Here is a 24,907-nt window from a genome sequence, read left to right on the forward strand (position 1 = left end):
TCAAATCAAACCATAAATGAAGTATCTATATGGCTGCAAAAGCCAAAATAGCAATTTCTGGCCCTTTAAGGGGCCATAACTCTGGAACCCATGATGAGATTTGGCCAGTTTTTGAAAGGAACTGAGATATTATGCCAATACTAGTTGTGTGCAAGTTTGATTAAAGTCGATTGCAAAATATTGTCTCTATCGTGTTCACAAGCCAAAAATGGCAAATTTTGGCCCTTTAAGGGGCCATTACGCTAGAACCCATGAACCGATCTTGCCAGTTTTCAAAAGAAACCAAGATATTATGACAATACAAGTTGTGTGCAAGTTTAATTAAAGTTGATTGCAAAATGTGGTCTCTATTGTGTTCACAAGCCAAAAATGGCAAATTTTGGCCCTTTAAGGGGCCATAACTCTGGAATCCTGGATGGGATCTGGCCAGTTTTCAAAAGGATTCGAGATATTATGGTCATATAAGTTGTGTGCAAGTTTGATTAAAATCAAATACAAAATGTGGTCTCTATTGTGTTCACAATGAAATTGTGGATGATGGACGGACAACGGAAGAAGGGCGATCACAAAAGCTCACCCTGCCACTCTGTGACAGGTGAGCTAATAATACGTCCCTTCCGGTGTTGAAAATATGTATAAGTTGAGAGGAAAAAAACGCTGTTAAGTATATTTTATAGTGACCTTGACCTTGAGCCTGCATGGCTGACTCATGGGTTTTACAAACTATCTCAATAAGGTGAACACTTGATCAAAGTTTCAAGAAAATCTTTCAAGTTTGGCAGCAAAGGAGGGGACAGGAAACTGAAGGCTCAAACATTTTAGTCGTGACCTTAACTTTGAGCTGACAAGGGTGAATTTTGAGTTCTGTACATCGTCTTGATAAGGGGAATATTACAGCCAAGTCATATTGAAATCCTTCAAGTTTAGGAGATACAGAGAGGACACAAAATGGAAGGCTCAAACCTTTGACATTTGAGTTGTGAGCTTGACCTTGAGCCAACATGACTGACTCATGAGTTCTGCATATCGTCTTGATCAGGTGATCATTTGACCCGAATTTCATGAAAATCCTTGAAGGGGTTTCGGAGCTGCAGAGCGTACACAAAATGTTAGGCTCAAACATTCGACCCCGAGTTGTGACCTTCACCTTGACCTGATATGGCTGACTCAGGAGTTCTGCACATTGTCTTGACGAGGTAATCATTTGACCAAAGTGAAAATCCTTCAAGGGGTTTAGAAGATACAGAGCTGACACAAAATGGAAGGCTCAAACATTTGACCTTGAGCTGTGACTTTCACCTTGAGTCGACACGGCTGACTTGTGAGTTTTGCACATCGTTTTGATGAGGTGATCATTTGACTAAAGTTTCATGAAAATCCTTTAAGGGGTTTAGGAGATATAGAGCAGACACAAAATGGAATTGACCTTGAGCTGTAACCATGACCTTGAGCCGACATGGCTAACTCACGAGTTGTACACATCATCTTGATAAGGTGTAATTATTTGACCAAAGTTTCATGAAAATCCTTCAAGGGGTTTAAGTTATATGGAGCAGACACAACTGTTACAGATTGAAGGACAGAGGGAGACCATTCCTATAACCCCCTACCACTCCTGGAAGGGGATTAAAAACTAAAAATCACAAACTTTGCTATTATTATCATCCTTATAAGTTTTCAAAGATACTGCTTTTTCTTTTATTGGGATTTAGGTCATTTTGACACAATATAGGTCACATGATGACTTTTCCACCTCGGTAAAAGCACCAACTGTCTGTAAGCCAAACGAATAACTACCAGTCACATGAATTCTACACCCCAAGCAAAGACTGTAACCTCTCTGCCAATAAGGTCCCTCTAAGACTAGAAGATGCTTTTGTAGAAAAGCACATGTCTCCCTCCAAAGCATAGTTGTAGTAGACAAGAAATCAATAGGGTACAAGAGCAAAAATCAAAGAGACACTAATGGTTGGCTTAGTGACTGAAATGCAACAGGGATCATCTACTCAGCATGTCCAATCATCCCATGAAATTTCAATGATCTGAGCCAAGTGGTTCTCAAGTTTTTGATCGGAAATGGTTTTCCATGTTCTGGCCCCTGTGACCTTGACCTTTGGATTGACCCCAAAAACTGTGTTTGTCTACTCCATAAGCCTTAACACCCAATGAAGTTTCAACATTCTAGGTCAAATGGTTCTCCAGTTATTGATCGGAAATGAAGTGTAACAGACAGACAGGGCAAAAACAGAGAGAGACAAAATAAGGTCTTTACTAGACTTAGAAATTAAAATCCCAATGAGCACAGCCAGTTCCTTTTTATTCCATCTTCAAAAATTGAAATCAATGAATGAGGTCCTCATGAAAGAGGCCATTTTCCCCAAAACCATGAAACCTAATGCCTAAACTAGAAATACATTCTGCATGCCTGCGGGGAGAATGTCAAGCCCGCCAGCACCTTTGGCCTCTAAGTGTGACCAGGACCTTAGACCAAGGGCCTTGCTTCTTGCGCATGACACTCCGTCTCATAATGGTAAACATTCATGCCAAGTTACATCAAAATCCCATCATGCATGAAGAGGAAATGCTCCGTACAAACTTTAATTTGACCTTTGACCTCCAACTGTGACCTTGACCTTTGAGATAGGAAGATGGGATTTGCGCATGACACTCCTTCTCATTTAGGTAAACATTCATGCCAAATATAAACAATATTGGTCCATGCATGTCAAGTTATCGTCCTGACAAACTTCAATTTGACCTTTGGACCTCCAACTGAAACATTGCCCTACAGATATGAACATGGGGTTTACACATGACACTCTTTGTGGTAAACATTCATGCCAAATATAAACAAGATTGGTCCTTACATGTCAAAGTTATGGTCTGGACAAAATCAGATGGACAGAAAGACGCACACATACACCAGCCCGCCAAAAGTGACGACTATATCGAGCTCACTGCAAGTGGGCTCGACAAAAATTAAACCATTTCACAGAAATAGCCCAATATAAACAAAATTGTTACAAGACAAGACAGACACATAACTTGAAGCAATAATGTTTTAAACTTTTAGTTACCTTTTTAAGATTCCACTTTCTGTTTTCTTCTGTTCTTTAAGTATTTCTGATATAGCTCCTCTACTGAGACAAGAATCTACATGACTGTTAAACTCATTCAAGTCGGCTGACCTCTGCTCAACGTTACATATAGGACATACCAGTAATGACCCTTCCCTCCCTCCATCATCATCATCATCATCATCTTGATCACCTAAAACACAATATGGTATATAAAACAGGCCATTATTCCTGTGATGAAAGGTGTTGTCTTTTTCCAACTGATTACATCACATACAGTTTTAGGGCCTAGAGCATTCATCATCCTCTTATAGACATACCATCACCACAACTAAGGCATGCTTTATTTTTTGTAGCATGTAAAAGTAACTGGAAGATGCTTTTGTAGAAAAGCGCATGTCTCCCCCAGCACATAGTAATAGGTAAGAAGTCAATAGAGGACATAAGGGAAAGTCAAAGAGACACTGATGGTTGGCTGCATAGGGATCATCTACTCGGCATGTCCAATCATCCCACTAAGTTTCAACATTCTGGGCCTAGTGGTTCAAGTTATGGATCTGAAATGGTTTTCCATCTTCAGGCCTGTGACCTTTGATTGAGTGACCTCAAATTCAATTGGGGACATCTACTCTGCATGCTCAAGCATCTTATGAAGTTTCAGCGATTCTCAAGTTATTGATCAGAAAGCATTTTCAATGTTCAGGCAAGTGACCTTGATCTTTACAAAAGTTACCCCAAAAGTGATAAGGGTCACTCTGTAAGTCCTATCATCCTAAAAAGTTTCAACAGTCTGGGTCAAGTGGTTCTCAAGTTATTGATCAGATACGATTTTCAATGTTCAGGCCCCTGTGACCCTTACCTTTGATCAAGTGACCCACCAAACAATAGGGGCCATCTACTCAATAAGTCCTATCATATTATAAGTTTGACGGTTCTAGGTCAAATGCTTCTCAAGTTACTGATGGGTAATGGATTTCCATGTTCAGCCCCCTGTGACTTTGACCCTTAATAAAGTGACCCTAAAATCAATAGGGGTCAATTACTCAGCGTGTTTAATCATCCTATGAAGTTTCAACATTCTGGGTCAAGTGGTTCTACAGTTATTGATCAGAAGGGGTTATCCATGTTCAGGCCCCTGTGGCCTTGACCTTTAACAGAGTGACTTCAAAATCAATAGGGGTCATCTACTCTGCATGTCCAGTCATCCTATGAAGTTTCAACATTCTTGGTCAAGTGGTTCTTAAGTTATTGATCGGAAAACGTTTTCAGTGTTCGTGTCTCTCAGTCCTTGATCTCGACATTTGATAGAGTGACCCAAAAGCAATAGGGGTTGTCTGCTCCATAAGCCCTTCCACCCTATGAAGTTTGAAAGTTGTAGGTCAAATGGTTCTCCAGTTATTGTAAGGAAATTAAGTGTGACAGTCGGACGGATGGACGGACAGGGCAAAAAAGTATGTCTCCCCCAGTGTATACCATTAGCTCTGGCAACCATTTCGTACAGCGAAACGGAACGTGACAGAGACATGCACAACTAGGCTTGGTACTGATCACTCCCGTGAAGTTTCTTAGAAATCCAGCCAGCATTTTGACCTGTGAAAGCCGGACAAGATTTTTCTTTTTTCAGCTCTAGTGGCCATTTTGTGCAGCGAAACAGAACGTCTTAGCAATATGCACAACAAAACTCCTATGAGGTTTCGTCAAAGTCTGGCCAGCAGTTTGACCTGTGAAAGACGGACAAGATTTTTCTATTTTCAGCTACAGCAGCTATTTTGAGCAGCGAAGTGGAATGTGTCTATGATATGCACAACTAGGCTTGGTACTGATCTTGTTGAAATCCAACCAGCAGTTTGACCTGTGAAAGCTGGACAAGATTTTTCTATTTTTAGTTCTAGCAGCCAATTTTTGAGATGGGAACAGAACCTGTTGGCGATATGCAAAACTAGACTTGTTACTGATCACTCCTGTGACGTTTCATCAAAATCTAACCAGCAGTTTGACCTGTGAAAGCAGGAAAAGATTTTTCTAGTTTTAGCTCTAGCAGCCATTTTGTGCAGCGAAACAGAATGTGTTGGTGATATGCAAAACTAGGCTTGGTACTGATCACTTCTGTGACGTTTCCTAGAAATCTGGCCAGCAGTTTGACCTGCACGATTGTGAAAACCAAACAAGATTTTTCTATTTATAGCTCTGGTGACCATTTTGTGCAGTTGAGCAGAATGTGTTGGTGATATGCACAACTGGGTTTGTATTGATCTCTCCAGTGAAGTTTCGTCGAAATCCAGCCAACAGTTTCACCTGTAAAAACTGGACAAGATTTTTCTATTTTTAGTTCTAGCGGCCATTTTGTGCAGCAATGCATAACATGTCGCTGATAAGCACAACTAGGCTTGGTACTGATCACTCCTGTGAAGTTTCATTGAAATCTGAAATGAATTTATTTAAGTGTACAAGGATATGATCATAAATTATAGGCCAAGTTAAATTCTAATTATAAACCACTAATGTTCATCTTTTCTGCCTTAAATCTTTTTAGAACTTTGATTTCCCTTAGATAACTTTTAAAATGATGAATGAATTGAATTCACTTTTGGTACACAGGTATGTGATTATAAATAAAGGCTGAGTTTGATTTTGGTTACACTTCACCAATTTGTGGCAGAGTTATGCCCTGTGACTTTTAAAATCTGGCCAGCAGTTTGACCTGTAAACACTAGTCAATCTTAATGCGGATGGACAGATGGCTGAGACAAAAACAATATATCTCCCCCACCTATGGCCGAGACAAAAAAAAAATCTAAACTGTGAAAATTGTCTCCCTTCATGATGAGATATGATAATTGAAATATGTATGCATTTTGCAACAAACTAATCTCAGTGTTTGAAACAGACATGCATAAACAAAATTGAAGTTAGACATCTTATGACATTACAAAACACACACAACATAAAGTTCCATTTCATTTTATTATCTGCAGAATAATGTTATACAATTCTTACTAAGCAATATTGTTAGAATAAAGAAATATACTATAAAAACAAAGCACAAAAATAGTTTACATTAAGCTGCTTAGATACAAAGAATTTACATCTTCCTTTTCAGTTTCTATAAAATCACCAAAATATAATTAAAAGTGACCAAGCTAATTGTACAGGACATGTATATAAATATATTAACTTATTAATGAAAAGTCAGTTTCTCAAACAAGAGGGTCATGATGACCCTGGATCGCTCACCTGAGTTATATGAGTCACATGTTTCAAATGGCAAACTGATGCTAAAATACTAAGAAGGTAGGTCAGTAGGTCACATTCATGGTAACTGAAAGTCAGTTTTAAGATCGGTGTGCAAAATTGTACATGTCATTCAAATTTAAAGGCAGAATCTTGAAAACAAGGAAGTAGGTCAGTAGGTCAAGGTCACAGTCAAATGATCCCTAAATGCTTGTGGACATCAGGTAAACATAATGAAACAGTCTTGAAAATGTGATCTGATATTCTTTTCTATATAACTCCCAATTATAACAAGATACCCCCAGGGTGGGGCCTCTTTTCACCCCAGGGGCATAATTTGAACAAATTTGTTAGAGATCCACCCAGTAATGCTACATACCAAATATGAAAGGCCTTGAACTTTCAGACAAGAAGATCTTGATTTTTTTCCCCTATATAAGTCTATGCTAAACTTGGTATCCCCAGTGCAGGGCCTCTTCTCACCTTAGGGATATAATTTGAACACTTTTGGTACAGAAACGCTAGGAAAGGCAACATACTTAATATCAGAAGCCTAGGACTTGCAGTTTCAGGCAAAAAGATTTTTAAAGTTTTACTCCTATACAAGTCTATGTAACAGACCCCCTGGGCAGGGCCTCTTTTCAACCCAGGAATATAATTTGAACAATTCTGGTAGACGACCACAAGGCATGCTACATACAAATATCAAAGGCCTAGGTGTTGTGGTTTTAGACAAGAAGATTTTTTAAGTTTTTTAGTATGTAAAACTTGGGACCCCCCGGGGCGGGGCCCCCTGTTCGCCCAAAGGGCATAATTTGAACAATCTTGATAGAGCACCATAAGATGATGTCACATGCCAAATATCAATACTCTACGCCATGTGGTTTTGGACAAGAAGATTTTTAAAGTTTTTCCTGTCAGTTGCCATGGCAACCAGAGTTCTGCATGGAATTAAGTTCTTATAACAATTTTGAAAACCCAAGGATCATTCCTGTGAATATGGTGTAATTTGGCCCAGTGGTTTTCCAGAAGAAGATTGTTTTGAAAATGTTGACAGACGGACAACACATGACAGACATTGAGTGGTCAGAAAAGCTCATCATGAGCCTTTCGCTCAGGTGAGCTAAAATTATTTGTCATCTGAAGTGTTTGCACTCATGTGACACTATCTTTCAAAACATTGTTTCTGCCTGGTGATTTACTATAGTAGATAGAAGTCTACATATATGGAACTTGGCAGCATTGTTTCTTCCCCTTAGATTGAGGGATAATAGATAACAACGTAAAGCGTCTGTTGGTCGGTCCTCTTGTTCCATACACTGTCCAAGTAGATTTAGGGCTGTTTCCCTGTGACCAAGGTTTGGTTCCTGTTCAATGGTCATGATAAGGTTGGAAAGTGCTCTTTGCTTGTCATCTTGTCTCCCAAGATTGCTGTAGGTCTTGTATTGTAGAAAGTACAGGTAAGGGAGAGAATCCATCACTGCCCAGTCCATCCAGTAGTCACAAGTACCTCTGAAAGCAAGGTCCTCATCTGTAGATCTGAACAGTTCATACTGTAGTTCAGCTGGAATACAGTTAATTTCACATGACAGAAATCTGACACAGGATGCTGTAGCATATTTTAGAGCATTTTCATTGTGATTGTCAGATATTTCATTGAATCCTTCTCTACAAGCTAGAAGGCCAAAGTTGTAACACATGCAAATTGGCTCAACAATGTTTTGATCATAGCTTCCTTCAATATCTGTGAGTACAAGTTCTGTACTATTAATGTCCCCTATACAATAAAACATGGATGCTAGCTTCAGTTTACTAGATGAAACATCTGTGTTCAGACCCAGTGTGATCCAGGTAAGAGCTTCTACTGATATACTGCTGTACTGTTGAATGTTGAGGGAAGCCAGGACAGATCCCAGAGTTGTACAGAACCAGGGTGCAAGAAGGCCACAACCTGTTTTGTCCAATCCTTGACATTGATAAGAAAAAATGGCGAGTTTGAAAATATACTTCAGTAATGTTTGTATAGCTACTTCATAACTGCTGTTGCTAATACAACCTAGACAAGCATTTATGCTTTCATTAATACTACGAGCAGTTGTTTTTAATAAGTATCCTGAAACAAAGCATCTTTCATTGATTGAGAATAAATAATTCAACTTCAGCTGGAGCCTTGAACCAAGAGCATCACACTTAATTCCCAGTAATGCCGTTCCTTCACTGTTTATAATATACTGCAGTATTTCAAGAATGTGAGGTTTAGATTCTTGAGTAATATGTCCTGCCATCAAATTGTTCCCAGGTATGATGAAATGTGGACAGTTTTCATTCAAAACACTGTTGTATAGGCAAAATAAACAAAATAATAGACAAACAAGTAAGTTTTTTTCTCTCCAGAAATTAGAATTTGTACTTGCAATTAGTTTGAACAGAACTGTTTTACACATGAAACTTGTAATGGTATCTTCATAGGGAGGCTTAATGTAAGTTTTTAGTATCATCTTCATCAACACGTAGCACTGAATCTGTGTGATATTGAGATTTAACATTAAACACCTTTCTGCTAAAGATGTTGATATTCTCCATTCAAGCTCCTCATTTTCACTGCCCTTGCTTCCAACACAAACAACAAAACACCCAGTGTTGCTACAATATCTCTTCATATCATCTGAAGGCCAATGACCTGCACCTTGCTGGTTTAACCATGGTCTAGCTTGTAGAGGCCATGTTTTACAGGGGTAAGCAGGAACATAGTCTGTGTCAGGAACTCCAGGTACTCCACCTACTGTATATGCTGGACCATTGTTTACACCTGTGAAATGTGCTGTTGTTGCTGCAGCTGACATAAATGTATTACTTAGTAGTATTCTTCCAGTCCTGTCTCTGAAACAGTGTTCATGAAGTACATAATTGTATGGAAGAGGGACATCGTCTCTCAGATACTGTAGCAAACAGTAACCAGGTGATACAGTGTCATCCTGAATCATCAGTAGATTGTGTACACCAGGTTGCCAGTCACTCCAATCTTGTAGTATTATTAAGTCACTAGAAGAATAAAGAATGTCAGTGTCTGATTTAAGTCCCTGTGTAGTTGTTCCTTCTGACTGACTACCAAAATAGTACTCTGTAAGCTTCTTATCCTGTAGTTGTAGTGCACTGTTTTCCACAGATTCTGCCAGCAACACTGTTCGTCTTCTTCTCAACACAGTTCTCTCATCCACTCCTATCTCAGCAAGAACCTCGGACAGTCTCTCTGACACAGTACCTGTATAATCTGGTACTTGAAACATTCTGAAAATATGTTGTAGTAACCTATATACATGTAATTTTGTTAACTACATTATTTCCCTTTGAGACTACATGGTAATACTGATTCTTGTCTAGTTTATAGCAATTTTGCTTGATAATTTATACGATAGTTTCTACAATTCTTGATTTATTCAAATTGGCACCAAACATCAGTAGTTCAGCCCTCACACGAAAAAGTGCCATCTTATAAGGCATTTAGATATAGTGAAATATGACATATAGCTTGGGCTATAATAGTCTTAATCCGGAACCGGGTTTTCCCATATCAGTGTAGGTACAAACATCCCCAATTTGTTGTATAAACTATTAAAGTTTAACCCTTAATACATCAAATATTTCTTTTAATTGACAACCCAAACTTCTACTATTTACTAAAGACAGATATGTTAACGTCATTATGTATTGGATTTATAAAATAAGGTTGAATTAGTGTTCGTGTGCGAGTTTAGTATCTTGACATATTTCAACATGTTCAATGCTACATAGTGCAATCTATTTATAGAACTGTTTGTTTGTACCCACAGCACGTGCATGAATCTTGAAAATACCAGATGTAAACTGAGTTCCGGAGTAAATCTATTATTAATGCACTACCTTCATTTTGGTACAAAATTATCCATAATGTTATAAAATGTTCTGTAATGAAATTGTCAAACATGTCACATTTAAGCAAACTTAGAATTTTGTGAAGGTACATACCTTAGTTTTGGTTTGATGTCAGCAAATTATCACTAACTCTACTGGTGGAAATTCTTTGGGAATTTCTTTTACTTCCTCTTTCTGTTTTAACAGGAGGATAACTCTGATATATTTTAACAGTGTTTGGCAGTCAGTAGTTACTTACCTTTAAACTAGTGCAACTATCAGACTTTAGATAAACAATAAGTCAATGTAAATAAAGTAATGTTCAGAAGTTATTTTAAAATAAAAAAGTTCTTGTGATGCTTAGGGTTACACAGCTGTCAATTATTTCATACTGAACACAATTGTATAATGATATATGAAAGCAAGGGGAAAATGCTATGACATGATGATGGTCTTCTTGCTTTTAGTTTATTCTCAAGCAATTCATTTTACTTCACTTAATCAACATTCTCAGAGAGACCTTAACAAAATAATACAGAAGCCTGGAATGGCCACCATCAAATTCTTTTTTCTTTTCTTTTTCTTCTTATTTATAGTTTCAGGCCAAACTTGTTTAATGAGCGGGAATTACAAAAAAATCCTTAATAACATGTTTAAATACTAGCATAAGCTAATCTTTACCCAATGAAAAGTTATCAAAAAGATCAAAAATTAATGCATAATTTTTAGGAAAATGGCATCTAAAAATTACATTATAGCCTTGTCCTAAATAGTTGTGACATTGCTGTTTTTACGGCGATTAATTTGGTTTTGGGGTGTCCATTGAATTACAAGTTTTTTTTCTTTTATTTATATATAACAAGCCCGTTGAAACCTGTACAGTGATGTAATTTTCAAATATGTTCTCCGACTATTCACCAATGAAAAGCTTACTTTATGCAAAACTCATGCAAAAACCTTTCTACCAAATTACTGTTTTCAAGCGGAATGATTAAGCAGTGTGTAAAAACTGTAAAGATTTTTACGAAAAACTAAAATTACCGTACAAATTTATTTAACTGCAAAATGAGCGGAAAAATGAAACCGACTTCATTTTCCATCTATTGTCTTAAATTTTCCCCTAGCCCCATGTCTCCCCCAATGTATAGTTGTATGGGCAAGAAGTCAATAGGGGACAGGAGCAAAAGTCAAAGAGACACTGATGGTTGGCTGCAATATCTACTTGGCATGTCCAGTCATCGAACTAACTTTCAACATTTAGACCTAGTGGTTCTAAAGTTATAAATTAGAAATGGTTTTCCAAGTTCAAGCTCCCATGACCTTGACATTTGATGGAGTTACCAAAAATCCAGCAGGGGTCATCTACTCTGCATGTCCAACCATCCTATTAAATTTCAACATTCTGGGTCAAGTGGTTCTCAAGTCATTGATTGGAAAGAGTTTTCAATGTTTAGCCCCCTGTGACCTTGACCCTTGACTGATTGACCCCAAAAATTACAGGGGTCATCTACTCTATAAGTATTATCACCCTATGAAGTTTCAAGACTCTAGGTCAAATGATTCTCAAGTTACTGGCCGGAAATGGTTTTCCATGTTCAGGCCCCTGCGACCTTGAACTTTAACAGAGTGACCCCATATTCAATAGGGGTTATCTACTCTGCATGACCAATCATCCTATGAAGTTATTTTTTTACATACAATAAAATGTTTCTAATAATGATAGGAAGAATAAAACAAATATAGCCAATTCTTCTCGGATAAGGTTTCAAAATAACATAATAATTACATTCTGGGTAACAGTTTCAATACAACATTCTATCATATTCAGTGTTCATTCCAGAATATTTTATGTAGGGCCAAAGGGTCCCATGGAGGCAAAAACTTGGGGACATTTGAAAAAACAAGAGGGCCATGAAAGCCCTGTATCGCTCACCTGACCTATTGGCCTAAAGATCATCAAGATTAACATTCTGACCAAGTTTCATTAAGATATGGTGATGTGACCTCTGAAGTGTTAAATAGCTATTCCTTTGATCTGACCCTGTGACCTAGTTTTTGACCCCACATGACCAAGATTCGAACTTGACCTAAAGATCACCAAGATTAACATTCTGACTAAGTTTCATGAAGATACAGTCATAAAAGTGTTAACAAGCTTTTCCTTTGAAATGACCTAGTGATCTAATTTTTGACCCCATCTGACCCAGATTTGAACTTGACCTATAGATAATCAAGATTAACATTCTGTCCAAGTTTCATGATCATACAGTCAGAAATCTGGCCTCTACAGTGTTAACAAGCTTTTCCTTTGATTTGACCTGGTGACCTAGTTTTTTACCCCAGATGATCCAATATCATATTCGTCCAAGACATTTTTGGCGGTAACATTCTGACTGAGTTTTATTAAGATTGGGCCCAAATTGTGACCTCTAGAGTGCCTTTCGTTTCATTTGACCTGGTGACCTAGTTTTTGACCCCAGATGACCCAATATCAAACTCATCCAAGATTTTATTGAGGGTAACATTCTGACCAAGTTTCATTCAGATTGGGCTAAATATGTGACCTCTAGAGTGTTAACAAGTTTTTCCTTTGATTTGACCTGGTGACCTAGTTTTTGACCCCAGATGACCCAATATCAAACTCGTCCAAGATTTTATTAAGGGTAACATTCTGACCAAGTTTCATTAAGATTGGACCAAAACTGTGACCTCTAGAGTGTTAACAGTCAAATTATTGATGCCGACAGACACGGCGATCACAAAAGCTCACATTGAGCACTTTGTGCTCAGGTGAGCTAAAAACAGGAGCCACAAAAAAAAACTGATTTACTTAAAAGACTGTATTTTTACCACTTTTATTATGTGGAGGTCAACATATTACTTTCGCTGTTCTAAAAACATTATGGGGAACATTAGTCAGTTACTTCCCCTAATTATGTCCAAGAAGTATATTGGTCCTTCCTCTGTTTTATCGTTGACTTCTTTGTAATTTTCAGAAGCAATATCTATACTAAATTTCATTCGACTGGAAAATGATTAAGGACAGAATATCTTTTATAGGCTCTCTGATAAATTTAGGTTTGATTAATCATTTTATTCAGAAACTTACACATAAAAAGCATATTTATTTTGAGCAACCACAACATCTTGGACAAAAAGTTTTAAAGAACAAGGAGCTGCGTTCAATAAACGCTTGATGCCCCCGGTAGCATCCTTGACAATATAAAGCAACCTAAGTCCAAAACGAGGTCAAGGTCAAACTGAGGTCAGGTGATGTTTGAAAATCAGGAATGGTCAAAGGTTACATCTGTATCAGTATCAATTCATTCTTGTAAGCGGTACTGATGCTAGACAAAACGGTCCCATTTGGTTAACCAAGAGATGGCCAATATAAAGTAACCTAAGCCCAAACTGAGGTCAAGGTCAAGGTCAAACTGAGGTCAGGTGATGTTTGCAGATGAGGAATGGTCACAGGTTACATCTGTATTAGTATCAATTCATCCTTGTAAGCGGTATTGATGCTAGACGAAACGGTCCCATTTGGATAACCAAGAGATGGCCCATAAAAAAGCAACCCAAGTCCAAAATGAGGTCAAGGTCAAACTGAGGTCAGGTGATGGCTGAAGATGTGGAATGGTCACAGGTTACATCTGCATTAGTATCAATTCATTCTAGTAAGGGGTATTGACGCTAGACGAAACGGTTAATGGTTAACCTCGTACAGACGGACGAACAAACGAGCAGACAGGACAATCACTATATGCTTCCCGCATCAGTAGATGCCGGGGCATAAAAAGTCAGAGGAATCCAACTGAAAGGGACCAATGTTACATTTGGTTACCCTTGCGCTTTATCATACAACTTTTCAAGGGAAGTAACAAGCTAGTATTTTTTATCGTTACCAAAACTTTACCACTGAAAGTCCGACAGCCATTAACTACAGAATGAAGGTTTGTCACTTAATTCTGGCTTAGTGGTTACGCTATTGGGCAATTTAGCGGTCTAGGACATGTCGTCTTTCTATGGAAATTTGTTCTCCGTTGTCTGCTGTTTTTTGGACGTTTAGAGAAAAACGTAAAATAAGTTTTCTTTTTTCTCCAAATCGCGACAGTGTTTTTGTCCGCCATTGCATAGCAACATTGAAAGCTGTCGGCTGTGACTAAATACAGAGTTGGTGCACCTGCGATATATTACAGACTCCGGTATATACCGGATTAACTAAATTTGAGCGAAAATATCTTAAATGTATATATTTTGTAACCATGGTGATACTAACCCTAACCTTGAGTCAGTTTATTACGCATTTTATAAACTAAATGCGTGCAGACATGCAAAAAAATGAGTAAATTTGCCGTGTACTCTAATGGATAATAATTCTGTGCATGCGCAGAACGGCTCCACCAACTCTGCAATGAGAAACATTCAAAGCTGTCTGTCGTTAGATTAACATCAACCAATGAAATGGCGCGTTACGTCATCGGAACAGTCGTATTTTATTCACAACTTCTGGAAGTCGGTGCATAAGGCTACTCATAAACGGATTGAATATTCTGTTTTCCTGAGCTCCAGATAAGCCGCGTATTTGCATATTTACACAATTAAAATTGCAGAAAACCCAACTGAATTCATAAGGTACTGAAATGCAATTAAAATTCCTAATACCCAATTCATAAAAAATCGCCTGCGTATCGCATTTTCCTTATTACAAGAACGAGTACCAGACTTTAACGCTAGACAACTGACTGGTTATACATTACCGCAGAACAGGTTGCAATTTATCAGAAAAATCACAGGACCATTCAACTGACTGATCAGAGTTATTTGGACACTTTGTAAACAATTTTACGACGATAAAATGTGAAGAGGTTGCAGCAAAAAAAATTGTTGCAGCATTAACAAACAAAATAGTGGGATATTTTGCTGTTCAACAATGACAGTTATCTTTTGTGATGATGTAGTGTCACAGATACTGGACGACATCTAATGGGAGAATGCATGTTGCAGTGAACACATCCTTCAGTATTGTGGATGAACTGATCTGCGACTGCATTTAAAGTGAAAAAGAAAACAACAGTATGGAACAAAAGTATCTCAGAAAACATTAAATGATTAGGGAAAAAATATCTTTGGTACTATGAATTAAAATACACATGTTTACATTGATTAAAGGCATGTAAAATCAATTTAAAAAAGACAGTACTGTTTTAATTTATCACATTACATTACAATTTTAAATATATTTTTGTATTAAACACTGAAGGGTGCCATTTAAGTACTTTTATGTAGATAATCAATCCTGGTTAATGATATATACCATGTATATTGTAAGCAAAAGATACTCAATTATTTGTGTGAGACTGGTGAAATAACAAACTGGTTTAAGCAAATACTCAATTACTTCTGAAAAGGCTGGGTAATGACATTATTTTTTATCCAATTCAAATTCCCAATACCCAATTCAGATAAAAAGTGATGGGTAAATACCCAACTGCACCAAAAGCTTATCTGGAGCTCTAGTTTTCTGAAAATATGTGCGCTATAGGGCAAACATTTATGCGCCAAACAGTAAAATATGAGCCAATGGCCCCATGGCGTGGCCTAGATTGAACACTGATCACATTATAATTAAACTTTCAATATCACATTCTTCATAAAATTTCAATATAAAATTCTGGGTAAGGTTCCAATATATTAACATTGTGAATAAACTTCAATATAACACTGTGGAAAAGAATTTAATATAATTTATTCACGTTTTCAATGTGTTACTAACTTCCATTTAAAACAAGTGAATGAAGTATTGCCATGCAATACAAAGTCCCCTACTGGAAGGCACCTAATTTTCTCTACTGCAGTATAACATAATGAACTGATATCTGTCAATGATGTATAAACAATATTGTACTACATATACAATATGTTATAACAACACACTTGGATTAAAATGTGCATATATAAAAACCCACAGTTGTTTTCATATTGAATTTTTTTGGCTGATTATAAAAATGTTATCATGTAAGTTATTTATAGTAACAACAAAGGGAAATTAATCTTTAAAAAAAAAAAAAAAATAAAAAAAAAAAAATAAAAATAATATAAGTCCACAAGAAACTCTTTACCAGGTAGAGATAGGTCAAAATACACCTAAAAATTGGATGTAACATGCATGCTGTACCACAGAAAAGTGGTCTCGATTTTTCTCTACCGCCAGTAATAAAAAAGTTACAATAAAATCTATTTATAGTAACAACAAAGGGACGTAATTCTAAAAACAAGGGTGCCTCATGGTGGTGAACATTTGGTCCAAGTTACATCAATATCCCTCCATGCATGAAGAAGAAATGTTCCGTACAAAGTCATTCTTGAATTTGACCTTTGACCTCTAAATATGACCTTGACCTTAGACCTAGGGACCTGGTTCTTGCGCATGACATGTTGTCTCATCCAGGGGAATATTTGTGCCAACTGATATCTAAATCCTGCTTTGCATGCCAAAGTTATAGACCGGACAGGAAAAAAATCCTCTTGACCTTTGATCTCAAAGTGTGACCTTGACCTTTAAGCTAGGGTACTGGGTGTCGTCTCATCATGGGAAACATTTGTGCCCAGTAATATTAAAATCCCTTCATGGATGGCAGAGTTATGGACGGGACAGGAAAAAAACTCTGTTGACCTTTGACCCCCAACTGTGACCTTGACCTTTGAGCTAGGGGTCCGGGATTTGCGCATGACACGTCGTCTCATCATGGGGAACACTTGTGCTAAGTGATATTAAAATCCCTTAATGAATGTCAGAGTTATGGATCGGACACGAAACAGACCCTGTTCATGCTATGTTAACATTTGACTGCTAAGTGTGACCTTGACCTTTGAGCAAGGGGTCTGAAAGTTGTGCATGACACATCGTCTTATTATGAGGTACATTTGTGCCAAGTAATATTAAAATCCCTTCATAGATGGGAGAGTTATGGACCGGACAGGAAAAAAGCCTTGTTGACCTTTGACCTCCAATTGTGACCTTGACCTTTAAGCTAGGGGTCCAGGTTTTGCGCATGACACGTCGTCTCCTCATGGGGAACATTTGTGCCAAGTAATATTAAAATCTCTTCATGGATGGGAGAGTTATGGACCGGACAGGAAAAAAGCCCTGTTGACCTTTGACCTCCAATTGTGACCTTGACCTTTGAGGTAGGGGTCCGGGATTTGCGCATGACACATCACCTCATCATGGGGAACATTTGTGCCAAGTAATACTAAAATCCCTTCAAGGATGGGAGAGTTGTGGACCGGACAGGAAAAAAGCCCTGTTGACCTTTGACCTCCAATTGTGACCTTGACCTTTGAGCTAGGGGTCCGGGTTTTGCGCATGACACGTCGTCTCATCATGGGGAACATTTGTGCCAAGTAATATTAAAATCCCTTCATGGATGACAGAGTTATGGACCGGACACGAAATTGCAGACGGACGGAATGACGGAAAGACGGAATGACGGAAAGACGGAATGACGGAAAAGTGCATTCCTATAGTCCCCGAAACTGGTTTTCAACCAGTAGGGGACTAATAATCAAATAAATGAATTCATCAGCCTTCATACCAACAAAAATTCTAAACAACTGTTATTTTTTATCAATGAAGCTGCATCTATCAACAGGGAAGAAATTTTTGAGTTAAGAAGAACATCAACTATAGTTCACTTGTGAAACAGGGTTCAGGCATAACAACTATCTTACCTGTACTATTGTCCTCTTCATTCAACTCCTCAATATCATCTGATAAATCTGTGTATTTTTTCCTCATTATAAATTCTGATCCTTTCACTTTAACTGGTTTCTCCTGTGCTTGAGTACTACTGCACGGCAAATCTGGTTCTACCTCAACAGTTCTAAGATTGCTGTCTAAATTTCTGATCACTGTTTTGTTGTAATAACCATTGTCAATCTTGTCAATATAGTTACCAGAAGGTTCAGAAACATTCTTTATAATTACTTTTGGACTAATTGGGACAACTGAAAAAGATGTATTATATGTCACCTCTTGTTCATTCACATTATCAATTTCATTTAAATTCATTCCTTTTTTAGCTTTCTGTTCTGATATATCTAATGTAATTACTTTTGTTGCTCCAGTTTCAGTCGTAAATGTACTGCCTTGCTGATGACCTATTAAACTGTCGCTGTTTATTTCATTCCCGTCAGATTCACTGGCTATATAATCTGAACTTCCTTCTGTCCTCAATTCACTCCCATTAGAAATACCTTCATTATTTACTAGTGTTAATACACCATCAGGTTCTAATTCAGTTTCTGTATCAACACCCGCATTATTGTCATTAATACAATCTGTGCCATGATAATGTCTATTTGATTCTAAACCCATGATAGTACCTTTATCATAAACTTTACCATTAACCTTTGTTGCTAATTCTTTTGAATTTCTGTCATTACACAAACTATTTTCTAAACTTTCTCCACTTGTTCTATCAGTTACTGCATTTTCAGTATCTATACTACAACAAGTTCTTACAATGCCATTTTGATCTTTGTAAGTCAAACATGTATCAATTTTAGATTTCAGTTCTGTTTCTTGACTTCCTGTTTTACTTGATACTTTATTATCTTCTCTGGCAGTTTCAGCAGAATTGCAACATTTAACTTCTACATCTGCAGACTCTAAACCAACCCGTATAAAATTTCCTTTAGTTTCTCCAGTCACAGCTCCAAGAGAACCATTGGATGTGACACTGGTATCAAAAGGACCTCCCGTTTCAAGCCTTTTGCCTGCTGTAAGTTCAGACAAATTGCAAATGTCACTGTCCAATTCAGTTTGATTTTTAGCAACACTTAAATCATCTATGTCACAACCACTATGCTTATCATTTTCTCCACTCTCTAAGCAAGTATCAACATGTTCATTAAAGCTGTTCAAACTTTCACAAAGAATACTCAATGAACACACTGGACACACATAAGTCACTGTCAAATCTTGTGTTTTCCCACCTTTTCTTTTCCTTTTTACTTGTGACACTGGCGTTCTTATGAAACCACTTCTTGTTTTTCTTAAATTTGGTGAATATAACGATATTCCATTTTTCTGAGAATCACTGTTTTCAAGTATTACATTCTTTTCTTTTTCAGTCTTAGAACTACAAACAATTTTTCCAGCATTTAAGTTTTTATCACAGATAATTCTATCCTCACTTTCACATATTTTTATGTTTTTTTCCTGACCATTTACCACTTGAGCATCATCAATACCTTCCAATTTGTGTAAAGAATTTTCGTAAATTTCCCTTGATTTATCCACAGAATTTAATTCATCTACTCCTTCCACATCTGACTTCTCTTCAGTTAACATCTTTAGTGAACCTGGTTTACCTAAAACATTACTGGTGACTTCCAACATATCTTTATCACTGTTTAAATTCTCAACTGTCTTATTCATTTTATCATTAGTTATATCTAAAGTAGTCTCTGATACCTCAGTAAAACCTGTTTGCTGTAAATTGCCAGTAGTTTCATTTTGTGTATCACTGATATCAATGTCTTTTACTGTTATTATTTCATTGTCTGTTTCCAGTTTTGTGACAGGTAGTTTTGACAGACGTTTAAAGGCCCCAATAATTGTATTCTGTTTCTTTCCCTGGCACAGGCTCTCATGCAGTAAATTTGACATCCTTACACCTTGAAATAAACAGAAATATTATCAGAAAATTTGACAGCATCAAATCCTCTATCTCATAAATGACAGATCTACATATAAACTCTTGTGAACTATTAACTAATCAGCTCTTAACCTTTAGCCTGCTGGCGGCAAGTATTTTTGCCTTTGGGACCAGTGCAGACCAAATCACACTGTTCACTATTCAGTCAGTAAATTTTCATTCTGACCAATTTTCATTAAGATTGGACCAAAAAACTTGGCGTCATGCGTGTAAACAAGCTTATTCTTTGATTTGACCTGGTGACTGTTTTTGACCCTACATGACCCAGATAAAAATTCATCTGATATTTCATGCACACAAACATTCTGACCAAGTTTCATGCACATCAAACGAACAAAAGTGTTACCGTAATAGGCCGATTATAGGTCACACTCATGTATAGGACGCAGTGAAAAAATATCAGCAGAATTCTGGAAAAATGCTTATACCCACATCACTTATCCAAATTTATGTTTGTCCGAAATTTGCTATAGTTTCTATGAACTCACCGGTTTTTGCTATATCATTGTCGATGTTTTTGCATGTTGTGCAAGTATTTAAATTGAAAAGCATAAACTCTGTGTAAGTACTAAACTGCCGCATCCTCTGATCACTCCATAAATATTGACGCCAGTGAGAACGAAAGTACACCTTGGCACGTGGCGGTAAAATGAAGTAATTTTAAGACTGGTTTGCAAATTGTATTGAACATTTACGGATCAGCGACTATGATTATATTGGATCAGTCTAAAATCTTGCATGCACATGTTTACAATTGCCTCCGGGTATGGTTAAACAGTTTGCAGATTGTGACAGTAGGTGTATGATAAGTAATGCCTCGGGCGTGAATTTCTCGATGAACAAGAGGATTATAGCCAACTATCAAAATTATGTTTGAAGTCTAGATAATCGATTTCCGGGCTACCTGATATGGTCTTTTAATTATTTTATGGCAAAATGGGTGAAAACATGCCGGGAAAGTTTTACACAGCTCTTGTTAAAAACTTAATGATCAGTTACAGAAATGCATTGTAAAATATATTTTAATGAAAAACAGCATTTATTTATCTTAAGATTTTACGTGAGCTCTAAATTTTACATTTTATACAATTTAAGTAATCTAAGACGGCGGGTCCCGATACCAGCTATTAGCTATGCCCGAGTCATTGGTATTTACTCCCCTTAATTTCTCTTCAATATAAAGGTACACGGTGTAAACAAAGATAGATTTTCTTAATTTTTGAGTCGGGGGAAATGTTTGGTTATTTTCTATCCCCATATGTAGGACACATCGGTCCTTCGAGACCAGAATCTCGGTAAAAAATGTGCGTCTTATATTCGTAGGATGATGGTAACAAGCTTTTCCTTTGATATGATCGGGTGACCTAGTTTTGACCCCGTATGACCCAGTTTCGAACTTAGCCTGGGAATCATCAAGATAAACATTCTGACCAAGTTTCATGAAGATAGGGTGATAAATGTGGCCTCAAGAGTGTTAACAAGCTTTTCCTTTCATTTGACCTGATGACCGAGTTTTTGACCAGACATGACCCAGTTTAGATCCAGGCCTGCAAGTTTGTATCAAATCAAAGCATAAATGAAACCTCTATATGGCTGAAAGGGCCAAACTAGAAAATTTTGTCCCTTTCAGGGGCAGTAACTACAGAACCCATTATGGAATCAAGCTGGTTTTCGAAAGGAACTGTGATCTTAAATCTCAAACTAAATGACGGACCCGTCCATTTCAGAAATTTAGCAGAAAAAATCTGCCCTCGACATTAATGCTCCAGCTGCACCTGGAAAAGAACCAATAACCTTACGCTTTCATGTGTTATACTGCTGGCGCAAGAAATTTTTAAGGTGTCTACCTTTACCACCCATTAACAAGAGACCCTGATGCCACAAAAATAAAAACTGAACCTGTGTAAAACACAATGATCCTATAAAGTTTTACCACTGTAAGCCAATGCCCTCTGGTTGCTCTGCAGCATTAGCTTTCTGGCACCTTGACTTTTAACCTATTGACCCTGCAGTTGGCCACCCTGTTGATGACTGACAACTGCAACCCCAAGAATTGTATAGTTTTTAACTGAAAAACAAATGGTCTACCAACAGACTGACAGACCAGATATTTAGCCAATGTGTGCCACAGTACCGGTACATGCCTTTTCATTGAAGGAATGCGGGGTGGGGGAATAGAAACAGATTTTAAGTAACTGAATTGAAACCTGTCAAACAAATGTATAAAACTTTTTAAGCCCTTACCTTATTCAGCATAGACACACCTGTGCACTAAAGTTAACTTACCCATAAGTCTTAGCCTAACGGGTTGTGGAGCACAGTTCTGTATCTCTGTTTTCAACAATTCTCTAGCAGACTGTACTATGTCAGTGTAATCATTAGTGTAGTCTCGCACTGTATGTGCTCGTGTTCGTACTTCAAACTTTACAGTCTTTATCTTGATTGAAACTGTTTTACCCTGCAGAACAAAGAGATTAACATGCTCTAAATCTAGTTTCTTTCAAAAAGTTTGCACAGAAATGCTTCTTACTTATATCCAGTAGATGTTAGTTAGACCTGTCATTGTGCATACTTGCATGCCAATAAATGTAAGTCATTATATAAAAGCTGATAACACAACTTTGTCTTGCACTCTGATATTAATTTAAGATGATCTAAACATGAACTGAATCAAACTTGAGAGAGGAAATGCCGAAGATATGCACTGTGAATCGCGTCAAATATCTACTCAAAATGTTGCAAGTAAATTCATTTTGCATGGTTTACACTCTAATTTAGTACTCAATATTCAGAAAAAATTATTCTGTTCTTAAACCTGACATTTCTTTCACAGCTTTTATTTTATCAAAAACTCTAGGAAATGTACTGTTTTACCCAACTGATGGAGAATAAGTGGGTTACTTACTTTCACTTTACTCTTCTCTAAATCTTCATGTCAGAAACAAAAGCAGAACTTTATATTACACAAAAAGACATGATTCATTTTTGCTTTCTCAAACTTAAAGGGACTAACCCACACATCTTAGGTGAAAAATAATTTAAGAATACTCTGAAACTGACTAGGAGTACAAACTGATCAATGTAAGATTTTTGCAAGACATAATCTTATAAATAACCAAAAATATTGTGGAGAAGGTAGTAAACCATTGCTACCCTTTTGAAACAATGCAGAAACTTGACATTCTTCTTGCATTTTTACCAATATGTAACTTTTGTTTTCAACCACTTTATCATTTTTCAGTGTCATAATGTACATTCTATGGTAGAAATGATCATGATGAAAAGTTTCACCTAAACTGAGGGCAAGTAGCTATAAAACTGCACAAAAAGAGGAAAACGGTGATTCAGTCTAAGTTCCTTGGTGTTTGAGCACTCATCTAGTGAAAACAACTATAGTAGATTCTATGCAGTATGCAGCTAATTTAGATATGTAAACAGAGTTTTAGTTCTTGTGTTAATCTGATGGAAACCATATATTCATTCGGTATCAATCAGTGGGCCTTTAAAAACTAGCTGCATTTGTTGAACATGAAACAGTTTGTTCAAAACCTTGCCAAAGCCATTGTTTTCATGTCATTTTAATAAATCAGTCTCCAGGTTAAGCCATTGTCTTCATGGCATTTTGATAAATCAGTCACCCGGTTAGGCCATTGTTTTCATGGCATTTTCATAAATCAGTCATTGTTTTCATGGCATTTTGATTCATCAGTCACCAGGTTAGGGCATTGTTTCCATGGCATTTTGATACATTGATCACTTGGTTAGGACATTGTTTCCATGGCATTTTGATACATAAAATCAGTAACTAGGTTGGGACATTGTTTCTATGGCATTTTGATAAATCAGTAACTAGGTTGGGCCACTGTTTCCATGGCATTTTGATACATCAGTCACCTGATTACAACATTGTTTTCATGTCATTTAGAAAAAGGGTGCTGTCTTCAGTTAACCACCCTCTTTCTCTTGTTTCACATAGGAAGTTGAATGAATTTTACCACAGCACTATAATGCACGAAAGTTTAAATCCTACATGATATTTAACCAGTTGTGAAATCTAATTTCAGTAGCTTTCAATTAATGAAACTAAATCTCAACCAACAAACAACAATCACATATATCCCCCCCCCCACCCCCCCCCTCACACCCCACATAAAAAATGCTCAAACTTGTGTTCTTGCAAAACTGCCATACCGGTAATAGCCAACAATTTTTATGCACTGCTTTCTCCAACTACTGTTAAATAGTATGTTGTTATCAAGCTGTAAGGAATAATTAAACTGCCAAAGAACACTACCTTGAGCTGCTCAGACTTGAGATCCTCAGACAAGTTTTCACACAGTTCTTCACATTTTTGATACAAGTCAGCAGGCCTGCTTATCTCTGAAAATGTCCTGAAAATATAAAATTAAACCACACTGTTATTTTAATAACAAAATTAAGAAGATTACCAAAATTTAACTCTACACAAGTCACTGCAAATTTAATTTGACCTTCCAATTAACTCCACATAAAAATTTACTGACAGAAAATACACATTTGTACAAATTTGTAAAATTGATCCAGCAGTTTCTGATGAAAAGGATTTTTGTACTTTCTGGAGCTTCACTTTATGGGTAAATTTCAACTATGTTTTTACTTGTCAGAACTGAATTTTTGGTTGCCCAAATGTACCATGACGATATGATGAGATATTGCAATGCAGTATAGCACCAAAAACAGCAGTACATGATTCTTCCAAGTATTTCTTGGGATCTTTCATATATTTCACTTGCCTCACGGGCAAATAAGTATGATTATTTGCCTGCTCGCACTCAACTTTTACCTGCCCTGGCCATAGGGCAGTCCTAAGGTTGAGCCCTACTTTTGCTTATATATCATAGTGTGAAAAGTTATCACATCCTCTTTTTAGTTTCAACATCACTGTGACCTTGAACACTTGACATTCTTATCCTAAAACAAAAGGAGTCATTAACTGAACTGGAATTC

At 37.1% G+C, this 24,907-nt stretch overlaps 2 protein-coding genes across 2 annotated transcripts in view; both read right to left on the reverse strand.

Moving 5' to 3' along the window:
• LOC123523023 (DNA polymerase kappa-like) overlaps positions 1-24,907 on the reverse strand; it is a 94,293-nt gene that overhangs the window by 6,352 nt on the left and 63,034 nt on the right. Inside the window, exons 10-13 of the mRNA XM_045300606.2 lie at positions 24,216-24,312; positions 22,208-22,379; positions 17,931-19,880; positions 3,078-3,270 (exon numbers count right to left, since the gene is read on the reverse strand). Coding sequence (XP_045156541.2) covers positions 3,078-3,270; positions 17,931-19,880; positions 22,208-22,379; positions 24,216-24,312 — 2,412 coding nt within the window. The remainder of the gene's footprint in view (positions 1-3,077; positions 3,271-17,930; positions 19,881-22,207; positions 22,380-24,215; positions 24,313-24,907) is intronic.
• Positions 7,372-10,418, reverse strand: LOC123523024 (uncharacterized). Its single transcript, XM_045300607.2, has 2 exons — positions 10,314-10,418; positions 7,372-9,596 (listed from the first exon to the last, which is right to left on the reverse strand). The coding sequence occupies exon 2, from the start codon at positions 9,593-9,595 to the stop codon at positions 7,481-7,483; it is 2,115 nt and encodes a 704-aa protein (XP_045156542.2). The 5' UTR covers position 9,596; positions 10,314-10,418; the 3' UTR covers positions 7,372-7,480.

Source organism: Mercenaria mercenaria, chromosome 8 (genome assembly GCF_021730395.1).
Source record: "Mercenaria mercenaria strain notata chromosome 8, MADL_Memer_1, whole genome shotgun sequence".
Lineage (NCBI taxonomy): Eukaryota > Metazoa > Mollusca > Bivalvia > Venerida > Veneridae > Mercenaria > Mercenaria mercenaria.